This window comes from Malania oleifera, chromosome 10 (genome assembly GCF_029873635.1).
Source record: "Malania oleifera isolate guangnan ecotype guangnan chromosome 10, ASM2987363v1, whole genome shotgun sequence".
Taxonomy (NCBI): domain Eukaryota; kingdom Viridiplantae; phylum Streptophyta; class Magnoliopsida; order Santalales; family Ximeniaceae; genus Malania; species Malania oleifera.
The window spans coordinates 80,676,046-80,688,049 of NC_080426.1; the positions used below are offsets into that span (position 1 = coordinate 80,676,046).

The window sequence follows — 12,004 nt, forward strand, 5'->3', positions numbered from 1 at the left end:
AAAGTCAAGAAACAGTTGTATTTTAATCCACATAGGTGTGAGTTATTCTGTATTTTATTTTACACGTTATCTCAGTTTCAATTGATTAAAAGTATATTGTTCTTGCAAACTCAGTTGCCACACGCTGGTAATAGCATATTTTGTCTTACTGAGAGTTGTCTCATCTCAGTACTTTAACATATTTTAGGTGATCTAACTAGACGAGCAGATCAGGCTCGGAGATAAAGGGGACATTTGTATTGCCCTGTCTGAAAGGTAAATGTTAGGAAGATGTATCTTTGAGTAGATCTTAAGAGGGTTGGTGGATGCTGCTGCAGATATATATATATGTTTTGAGAAAATACTGAATTCTAGTATTGTAATTATGGTTATACGATTTTATGTTTCCACTGCATAGGTGTATTATTTTATGAACAAGGATTCCTCGGTGCCCGCTTTGGGACTGAGATGTTATAGTAGATTTTCATAATAGTATGATTTTATAGTACATAGAAAAAAAAAATGGTATGAATTTTTGGGTCATTACATCGGCTGCCCTCATCAGCTCTCAATTTTGAAACTCCACAATTTTCTTTACATGGCACCCATCCAGTTTACTCATCACTTCGAATCTTTGGGTCTAAATGTTTTCCTTACACTTAGGACACACAACACCACAAGTTCGATCCCAAAAACACTTCTCTATATTTTTGTTGGATACAATGACCAACCCAAGGCTTGCAAATATTTTCATCCATCAAGTAGAAAAATTTTTATCACCCGACATGTTGTCTTTGATGAGCTAGTTTTTCCATATAAGTCTACACACACCACTTGGCATGACAACAGCAACACCACAAGTAATTTGTATCTTCGACACCTAACTACCTAACAATACCACTCCCTCTCCTAGAGACACAACCTCAGAAACTTCCATACGTCCAAGGTTAAGTCCCTTACTATCAACTACCATTATCGACGATTTAGAACATGCTTCTCTTACATTACCTCACAGCTTGGCGTCACCAAACACATCACCGCCCTGGGACTCACTTCCACATGATAACTTGACAATTTCCCACACCATAGTTCCATAGCTTGTGCCTGAACCATTGGCATCATCTCACCAACACCCTACCTCTTCAGCACAACCACACTCTATGGTCACTCAATCTAAACTTGGTATAGTCAAACCCAATCCAAAGTATGCCTTGACCACACTCACCTCAACCACCATATCGCGTCAGCCTCACAACATAAACAAATTTTGCACACCCTGATTGGATAGCAACCATGAATGAAGAACTTGATGCCCTCCATAAAAACAAGACCTAGACGCTTGTTCCTCGCACACCTCACATGCACATCATTGGTTCCAAGTGGGTGTTTAAATCAAAACTCAAACCCAATGGTACCTTAAATCGACTTAAAGCATGCTTGGTTGCCAAAGGGTACCATCAAATTGATGGCATGGACTCCACTCAAACTTTTTCCCCTATCATCAAACCTAGAACAATACGCATGATTATAACCATCGCACTTAATCGACAGTGGTCCATTTTTCAACTAGACATCAAAAATGCCTTATTACATGGTTTAACTTCTAAGGACGTATATATGCAGTAGCCACCAAGAATGGCATATCCGCACCATCCAACATATGTTTGTAAACTACAACATGCACTTTATCGCTTAAAACAAGCACCGCATGCTTGGTTTGATTGATTTAGTGCCTTTCTTCTTAAATATGGTTTCTTCTGTAGCCTCGCTGACCCTTCTCTATTTGTTTGTCACTCTTATTTTGGCTCCCTAATTTTACTTCTTTATGTTGATGATATATTACTCACTGGCTCTACTCTAACACTTGTTACAAATTTTATTCAACTTCTTAGTAGTGAGTTGCGATGAAAGACTTAGGGCCTATTCATCACTTCCTAGGCATGGAAATCACCCTAACATCCAATGGGCTTCATCTATCTCAATCACACTATGCCCTCACGATCCTTGAATGCTCCAACATGGTTGATTGTAAACCCATGAGTACACTACTTGAAGCTAAAACTAAATTTACTTCCAATGACAATCCCATAGATAACCCTAGTTACTATCAGGGACTTGTTGGTGCTTTACAATACCTCACACTCACACATCTTGAACTCTCCTTTAGTGTTAATTATGTCCCCCAATTCATGCATGCTCCCACATCGACACACTTACAAATGGTTCGCCATATCCTATGATATGTCGAAGGATAAATTGGAATGTGGTTACATTTTCTTCTCACACTCCACTTGATCTAGTTGCTTTTTCTTATGTATATTGGGCAAGATGTCCTACAACACGATGATCAACCACAGGCTACTATACATTCCTTGGAGGGAACCTCATCTCATGGTGTTCAAAGAAACATAAAACCATTTCCCGTTCAAGCACGGAGGCTGAGTACCATGCCATGCCCAACACAGCAGCTGAACTCACTTCAATCACCTTTTGTCCTCCAAGACCTTCGAATTCCACTACCATCACCTCCTATACTCAACTGTGACAACCTCAGTGCACTTTACATGACCGTTAATCCTGTTTTCCACGCTCATAACAAACATATTGAGCTATATTATCATTTCGTGCATGAACGTGTTGCACATGGACTACTCGTCACTCAACATGTCTCAACAACTCACTAGGTCGCCGATCTCTTTACAAAACCAATGTCTAAGTTCGCTCTTCATTACTTTCCTTCCAAACTTTGCCTCCAACCCTGACAAGGTTTGCAAGAGGGTATTAGCAATGCATGTCAGTTCTCCACTATAGCTGTCAATCACACCCCAATCACTGGAGAGCGGTTGAGGGGTGCTCTCCCGACAATCAATTCCATCCACGAAATCAGCTCAACAAATCCTACAAATCAGGATTATTCACACCAACAAGGCAATAGACCCACGCTCTCACCAACTAAGGAAGAATCCTATAAGCATGAAGATCGCTCCAATGGCCATAAAATCAAACCAAAAAGGTAAGTTTCTAATCAACACGTAGATCTGACACCCAACGGAAATCGTCGACAGTAACATCAACAGTTTCAAAACATCACAACTGTTGACTTTTTGAGTCTAGTCCCTATTTTGATACTGACAAAACACTAGTATCTCATGTGTGTGTCTAGTACTTTAACAGGTTTATCATTCAGATCGCACACATGGAAGAGAAAAAATGGAAGCCTAAGGGACTTAAGGAACATATCGTCCAACGTATTCCATGAAGAATTATAAAGCAAGAAAGGTAGACATGTTTTATTTTAATTTTTAATGCATTTAAAATTTTTCTGTAACAATGCACGTCTTGCATGATATGATGCTAAGCTCAAAAATGATGACCATAGACAAACCCTAGGAGACCAAACCTTTCATTAAAAAATAATAATAAAAAAAATAAAAAATAAAAAACCTTTTTTCTAAAATGCCTAAATCTCACAAAGGTTTTTAAATGATTTTGAGGACAAAACGTGGGCCAAAACTCAATTTCTCAATGTGCCCAGTCGACTGGCCCTATCATGTTATTTTTTTCCTTAGTCGACCGGCCATACTATATTGGGCTAAATTGTAAAGGATAACCAACCAAACCCTTGACAACATCTCTTGCCCAGTCGACTGTCCAGATTATTTTAGGCTAGAATTTAAAGCCCAGCTGACTAACCATTGTCAAAGCATGAAGGCCCAATCGATCGGCCTTTGTATTTGGCCAGCTTTCTAAAGCCCAGCCAACTGACCACTTTAGCACTAAAGAACATCAGTTGACCGACCCTTAAAGGCCCGGCCGACCGGATCTTGGCCCAACTTGTTGTTTCTCGATGATTTGAAAATCGCCTAAGGGCCAACCGACCGGAAATGTCCTCAGGCAATCAGACCTCTTGGGTTGCCCAAGTTTTCAGCGCAAAATTGTCATTAATTTTGAAATAAACAAATTAATTAATGCCCAGTAGGTCCCAAACGGCTATATCTTGGAGAAGTCTATAAATACCCCTCTCATAACTCATTTCTTAACTATTGATTACATTGAAAATCCTTTCAAATATTTTGTGCTTTAATTTATACTCTCTTATACTCATTCATTTGAAAAATATTTTTAAGAGAGATTTAATTTTCCTTTACTCCCTTCACTTGCAAAGATATTGCATTTGAGGGTTGTTGAAAGGAGTAGTCATTTGGGACATTTATTTATTCATCCAAAGCATTTACTCTCACTTTAATCCTTTATTTTGAAAATCATTTTTAGAGAGTAAAGCTTGAGTTTCTCCACATATCTTTCTTAATGAATATTTTTGGAGAAACCTTACTTAGCTTGTGAATCTTTGAGCATCTTCATTGCAAGAATCAAAAGCTCATCTTGTTCTTTATTGCAAAAATTTATTTTGAGCAAAACCCTAAGCTTCTCCTACAGTTACTTTGAAATATATTTTTTGGAGAAAATCTTTGGTTAAGTCAAGAGAGCCTTGAGCATATAATCATCTATATATCCTTGCTTGAAAGGTCTCTTACTCTTTGGTATTGTGAAAAATACTCATGCTCTATTGAGATTTATTTCATATCATATAAGAGTGCATTGATATTTATATTGTACATCTTTGCTTATTTTAGAAGCATATTATTTGTATGAAAATTGTTATATCTTTATAACAGGTTTGGCTCCACCTGGTAAGTGAGCTAGGGAGACTCTGCCTTGTAAGGAGAACCCGTTTGGCTCCACCCGGTAAGTGAGTTAGGGAGACTTCGCCCTATAAGGAGAAACGGTTTGGCTTCACCCGGTAAGTAAGCTAGGGAGCCTCTGCTCTGTAAGGAGAACTGATTTGACTCCACCCAATAAGTGAGCTAGGGAGACTCCGTCCTGTAAGGAGAAATGGTTTGGCTTCACTTGATAAGTAAGTTAGGGAGACTCCGCCCTGTAAGGAGATTTGTAAACGGTGTCGCTCCGCCCAGTTAAGGGAGTAAGGTAGTGGAATCTTCAAGTAGGTTGGCTTGAGGCGGGCACGTAAGCAGTATTTGCCGAACCTCGATAAAAAAATATATTTGTCATTCTTTCTCCCTACGCTCCTTACATTTTCCGCACGTGTATGCTTGTTATATACTGTTAAATATTATTTTTCATACACACATTGAATATTTGTTGGGATTTATGATTGTTTAGAAAGATCTTAAGTTGTGTAATACTGATTGTGGATTTATAAATAGGGCATACTTGACCTAGGAATTTTAAAATACCCAAATCACTTCACCCCCCCCCCCCCCCGGCAGATTTATGATTGTTTAGAAAGATCTTAAGTTGTGTAATACTGATTGTGGATTTATAAATAGGGCATACTTGACCTAGGAATTTTAAAATACCCAAATCACTTCCCCCCCCCCCCCCGGCGCCCCCTCTTGGGAATACACAATTCCTGTCAACAACTCTGAGGGAGGTATGGAAGAGCCATCAATAAAGGAGAAGATGTCATGTCCATGAAGGTAGGCAGAGATTTGAACATTCTACAACAGATAATTATCGATGGAGAGTTTTGTGGTAACGATGTGAGAGAAGGAGGAAGCGGCAAAAGAGTGAGGGGAAGAGGAAGAAGACAGATTGGCTGCCATTGAAGGAGGATCAGAGAGACTGGTGGTATGTGGCTCTAATACCATGTTAGAAGGAGAACGAGAGTTGCTGGAATTCTTCTCTGAATTTCTCATTGAATGATATACGAATATATATACAGAAAAAGGGAATATAAAACAGAATAAATTTGTTATAGGTTGGTTGTGTAAAACAAAAAAGGAATAATAGATTACAAGGCTTCAAACTCCTGCACACCAAGTGTTTGTGAAAAGGTCTCTTTATGTGTAGCTGGGTATATAGCTTAAAAAAAATAATAAATAAATAAATAAATAAAAAGGGAGCACATATGTTTAGCTTGAAGCAGAGTCTTTGGGTGAAGCAACGCCATCGGATAAAGCTTGGAGGACTGCTTCCTTGGTGGGGAGGGCAGGAATAGCCCCTCTCTCTGTCACAGTGAGAGCGCCACACACATTTGCAAACCTAAGAGCTTCTCTCAATCGGTTCTCATCCTGCACTCGAAAAAGGGAAAAAATAAAGCTCGCATGCTTAACGTAGATATCCTCATTGCCTTCAGAAATTTCCAATGCTTGGCGTCGAATTAATCTACAGTGGCATTTAAAAGCGTGGAAGAAAATCAAACCTTGTAGAGATTCAAGTCCGAAGCCAAACTGTTCAGTACCCCACCAACAAAAGCATCACCAGCACCAGTTGTGTCCACTGCATTAACTTTAATACCACCAACCTTTCCCTTAAATTCCTAGCCGAAACAAAAATTTGCGTACGCAGCGTTAACAAAGGCGCAATAAAGAAGGAAACACAACCAAAATGTGTACAACGTAAAGAACTATGGCCCGTTAGGTTTTGAAAAGCATTTTTTATTTTTATTTTTCAAAGAAATATAAAATTTTTAACATAATTAAAAAAATTTCTAGATTCATACTTAAAAAATTAGGAAATAAAGAGCTTACTTAAGTGTGCAAAATAATTTTTCATTTTTTATTTTTAGATTTTACAATAATTATGAAAAAGATAAATTGTTTTGTATTTTTTCAGATTTTATATAACGTAATTTTTACAATTACAGATTTCGGGGTTTGAATTTGGATTTGTGTGAATTTAGAAGAAATTTTATACGTAATTCACACAAATTAAAAAACTAAGATCCAAATTTCATACTCCCATATGGAAAGTAAGAGTTGGAAATCTAGAAAAATAATGATAAGATGTTTTCCAACTTTTCTATGAGTGGGTTCAATCAAGGATTTGTTTCAGAAAAGGAAATTAAGAAGAAAACTCATTTTCCATTATATTTTCCTTATTAAAAATGAAATTTTATTTTCATAAGATTAAAAATTAGGAAAAAAGTCAATATTAATAATGTATAAAATCAAAATTTTGTTCATAATTTAGTATATATCTTTTTATTTTCTTTTTCACTCCCTTAGCAACCAAATATGAAAATATGAATTCCTTGATATATTCTTTTCTTTTCCTTAACGTTTTTAAGTTTCAAGATGAACTTATATAAATTTGGATAATTAAAAAAAAAAAAAAAAGATGACATTTTTGTAGTTATTTGAAAATTTTAAAATAAATCGTGAAACTATTTTCACAAGCAAATAGTGTCAAAATTGTTTATTATTATTCATTTATTTCATATAAATGTTGTAAATTTTTTAAAAAAATTATATAATTTTGTAATTTGTTTGATAATTAAATAGAAGATGAAAACTAGTTTCCAAAACTAAATGGGTTCCTAGCATCTCCATTGATACATATATGAATTCTTGAAGAAGATGCTTAAAGCCTAAATGAAATTACCTTACGAGAATCAAGGACTTTGAAACTATACTGCATAAAATTCACAAGAACATATTAAGGGAATGAGTCGATGCCAACCTTGGTGTAGTATCTGCAACCATCTGGCCCCTCGGTAACGATCAAAAGCTTAAGGTTTGGGTGGAATAGCTTCTTTAACACGACATTATCATCGTAAGGATCGTCGCCTTTGGTCAAGAAGGAAATTTCTTCCTCACTAATCTAAAAATTTCTCAGAAAAGCCAAATACTGAAAATTCAGCTTGTTCAAAAAATACTGTTTAATAAAAAGAAAAAAAAAACCCTTCAAATCAAAATATTCAGTGTAGAAATTACTGCAAAATCGATGAAAGATTTATCAAACCTTGATAATGTCTGCTTGGTTCCATATGCTCATGATTCCTTTCCTGGCAGCCTCTTCTGATGGCCATAGTGGCAATCTCAGATTTGGATCATAGGAGAGGATGGTACCAGCTTTCTTGGCGATTTCCATGGCAGCAAGGTGAGCTGACCTGCATGGTTCCTCAATCAAACTAATCGATCCGTAGTGGAAAATACATGACTGCATCACATTACCTCCAATGCATCAGTAAGAGGATATTTATTGCACCTACCTACATTTTCGTTAAAGAAGGTTGTACCATGGTACAAGATCGAAACCATGCATTACCGAGTGCAACTAAAATCAAGAAGAATGGTATTTTAGTTATCCATATATATATATATACATAAAAGAAAATTAAAAAAAAAAAAAAAAATTGTTGTCTTTGGGGTATTGATTTCAAGCCTTGTATTTGGATTAATTTGGCAAATCAAATAATATATTTTTGTACTTCATTTTGAATATATACAAATCAGAATCAATGTGTGAATTCCACTTCTCATGGGCTAAAACAAGACTCATTTACTTTCTAAGATTCCAAAACATTCATGCTGCTGCATACTAAACTTCCATATTTATATATAATTAAAAGAAGTTGACAACAGCGGCCTCTTCTAAGAAGTTAATAAGGTCATTTTGGATCTTCAAACTTGAAAGTCATGATCTATTTGGATAGAAGTAAACTGTCTGCTCAGTGTCTATATATAATCTGCCAGCAAATCTACCAGAAGCGAAAAATAGAGGGCAAAACGCGAAATCCATGTCAGAGATAGGCCACTGGAAATTATTAAAGTGAACAGATGATATACGTATATATTCAGCAACCAAAAGGTCAATAATTAAGGTTTTAAAGCAATAATTTCTTCTAATTGCTACTGGGAAAACAGCCTTTGTAATTAATGTACTTTTACCTTCTTAATTAAGCTCGCATCAAGCTCTGTGTCACGAAGAAGCATATCAGCGCTCGGATTTCGGAAGAACATGAATTCGCGCTCGCCGTCATCTCTCAACGTCACAAATGCAAGTGCAGTTCTTGCATGTGCATCAAAACGCATGCCCGAATTGTCAACGTTGTTTTGCTTCAGAATATCAGCCAACATATACCCAAATTCATCTTCACCAACCTTAGATGCAGAAGATATCCAGATCCACATCATTGAAATTAAATTATAAGAAGGCTTTCGTGTAATTAATTGAAGAAAAGCATTCACGGATTGGATGATGATGATGAACAAATTAATTAACACGTGTTTTTATCGACGAATTTGTACCTTGCCAATAAAAGCTGAAGAGCCACCAAGTCTCGAGATCTCAACAGCAACATTGGCTGGAGCTCCGCCGGCAGCTTTTTTAAAGCCAGGTGCCTCTGCAAGTGAGACTCCACCCACAGTTGGCACGAAATCTATTAACAACTCCCCGAAACAAACAACCAGAGAAGATTTCTCCTGTGGCCGTCCCTTTGCATCTGCACAAAACCCTTTGTAGTTAAGAATTTTCACAGCGCAAAGTGATTTTTCTTTTTTATATTTTTTATTTTTTTGAGAAAGGAAAATTAATTAAGGTTTTTTTATTTATGAAATATTTATCCCTACAAATAAATAAATAAAATAGAAAACGAGATTGTAATAGAAATTAGATAAAGCTACTGTAATTTTTTAGAAAAGTCACTCTTGTAAAATAAAGTTTGTGTTATTACATCTAACACACAGCATGATCCTTGTTGATAAAATATGGGAATAGTTTTTCCTTTCAATTCAATATGTTACTTATGGATTCATTAAAAAAATAGGATTATTATTTGCTTTATAATTAATATAACATGTTCTTTTTTCCAAAATGAAGCAAATAAATTTAAAATTAAAGATCTGATAAAAATCGAAGCACAAAACTCCTCCCACAACCCAAATGAATCAAAAGTCAAATTTCTCATCTAAGATATGAGCCATGACATTATCTAGCAACAAGCCAGCAAGCCATTTTGAGATCCATGCACAGGAAGTGGAATAAAACACCCAGTCAGCCATGGTTGGCGTACAGCACAGGTATGAAAACCCCATGCCGACGAAACAAAAAAGTTAAGAAAGCAAGAAGATGTGTACCAGATGAGCTGCTTCTTGTCAGTTTGAAGCTACCCTTGAAGGATCTGTCAAGGTTTACAGGAAAGCAGCAGCCGGGTTTGCCTGACATTTTTGTGCACGCAAGTAATACCTTGAAAGATCGATCAACGCTGCGGGAGATAGAAGCAGTCTATCCAATGAGATGAACCTGTACGTACATATGTGCTACAACCAAAGAAACCATTTTTGCACTTTCTTCCTAATTTAACCAGTTATACCTTTTTTCTTCTGTTCTCTCCGCAACCTGCTATTTCGGATGTGTTAAGGTTTCTATTTTTACTTCTCTTTCATTTTATTCCTTCCCAATTTTTTGAAACATTCTTAATTAAGATAAGGGCATCACTCTAATTTTGGGGCTTATATTTATTTTCTGTTGTTGACTGATTCTTTATTAATGCCCTTGCGTCTCTCCTCAAACCTCTGCTGGAAATGGTTACAGTTCTTGAGCCAAACTTTTGAATACGTGTGCAGCATATGCAAGCTTCCCATGGGTGCGTGGACTCCACACACCCGTTTAGTCTCCATTAAAGGGGTGTCGTAGATTTGAGGCAATTTCAAAGTTTTGTGCTCGTAAGGATGCATATGACAAATTTAAATGGCGATCATACCTATCACTGTCACTGTGGCACTAGGCCCATACGACATTTGTTTTTAAGGTAAAGCTGAGTGATTTATATTAATGAAATTATCTAAAGCCAGAGGCTTGAGGATACAACAGCCAACAGAACTTCAAATAACCCAGCAGCAGAACATCCAACCGAAACAACCAACATAAAAGTCAACAAACCAGCAAATAGCCGGTAAAGAACAAGGAAAGCAGCCTACGATACCAGCAAAATGCACTAAAACTGATAATACAGAAAAAAAATAAAATAAAATAAAATAATAATAATAATAATAATATTGTCGCAGAGGAGCCTGTCACTTCCATAGTTTTGAGCAAACAGCAAGGAACTCTTCTCAAATTGTGGGAAAATAAACTGAGATCAATCATGTAGAGGGAAAGAGAGAGAAGGTGCAAGAAAGAAAAATATACTCTGCATTCTTGATGAAAAAAACAACTGTTAACTGGGCTTTTACATACAAGGAATAAAATGAAATAACTTCTTAACTAACAAGCTAACTTCATAACTAATTAACTGATATATCTAACTTCACATATCCAACACTCCCTCTCAAGATGGAGTGTATATGTTTATCACTCCCATCTTGGAAAGGAAAAATATAAACTGTGGTGATGTCAAAGCCTTGGTAAAGAAATGTGCTAATTGATGCTTTGAATTCACATGAAGAGTATGTAGTATTCCAGTTTGAATTTTCTCCCTAACCAAATGACAATCAATCTCAATGTGTTCTGTTCTCTCATGAAACACTGGGTTGGCTACTATATGTAGAGCATCTTTGCTGTCACAGAAAAGTAAAGCTAGTGAGGTATGATGGATACCAAAGTCTTTAAGCAAAGCAAGCAAACAAGTTAATTCACATGTTGTAGAACCAAGAGCCCTATATTCAACTTTAGTTGATGATCTTGATACAGTGTTTTGTTTCTTTGATTTCCAAGAAATAAGAGAATCACCCAAGAAAATACAAAATCCCGTAATTGATTTTCTTGTTTCAAGACATATTGCCCAATCCGAATCTGTGAAAGCCTTCAACTGTAAGGATGAAGATGCAGATAAGAATATGTCTAGCCCTGGAGTTCCTTTTAAGTATCTCAACACCTGATATGCAGCATCCAAATGAGGTTCTTTTCATTCTGTTTTACCTTATTTTATTTTTAGTTAATTTTCAGGTACATTTTTCTGTAATTTCAGTTTTTTTTTTTTTTTCCATTACATCTCCACCCAGGTACGCCCTACTTCTCCCTTGCACATCTTTTCTATCTCCCCTATGCTTTCACATTGAGGACAATGTTCCACTTTAGTTTAGGGGTGACAATTTGCATGTGACACTGTGCACGTCTACTTGCTCGGTTTTATATTATTAAAAAAAAAAAAAACAAGAAAGAAAGAAAGAGTATTGAGGATGAACAATTATGTCATGATTAACACTAACATATACCCTTCACATACTTGCATATGACCTAAGAATTACACACTTGAATCATTTATCTGTAGTTTCTCATT

General features: G+C 36.2%; 1 protein-coding gene across 1 annotated transcript; it reads right to left on the reverse strand.

Annotated features, from left to right (window-relative positions):
- Nucleotides 1–5,677: 5,677 nt before the first annotated feature.
- LOC131166104 (probable fructokinase-7) lies at nt 5,678–10,262 on the reverse strand. The gene is made up of 7 exons (XM_058124395.1): nt 9,861–10,262; nt 9,033–9,226; nt 8,673–8,885; nt 7,744–7,941; nt 7,462–7,602; nt 6,203–6,319; nt 5,678–6,071 (listed from the first exon to the last, which is right to left on the reverse strand). The coding sequence occupies exons 1-7, from the start codon at nt 9,946–9,948 to the stop codon at nt 5,913–5,915; spliced, it is 1,110 nt and encodes a 369-aa protein (XP_057980378.1). The 5' UTR covers nt 9,949–10,262; the 3' UTR covers nt 5,678–5,912.
- Between the last annotated feature and the right edge of the window lie 1,742 nt (nt 10,263–12,004).

What these genes read in the sequence shown, in the direction of transcription:
- LOC131166104 (XM_058124395.1), bottom strand. Translation starts at nt 9,948, where the DNA reads ATGTCAGGCAAACCCGGCTGCTGCTTTCCTGTAAACCTTGACAGATCC. An exon ending in ATGCGAGCTTAATTAAGAAG is followed by an intron (nt 7,942 to 8,672) that starts GTAAAAGTACAT and finishes AATGTGATGCAG; the next exon opens with TCATGTATTTTCCACTACGG. An exon ending in GTTGCAGATACTACACCAAG is followed by an intron (nt 6,320 to 7,461) that starts GTTGGCATCGAC and finishes TGTTTCGGCTAG; the next exon opens with GAATTTAAGGGAAAGGTTGG.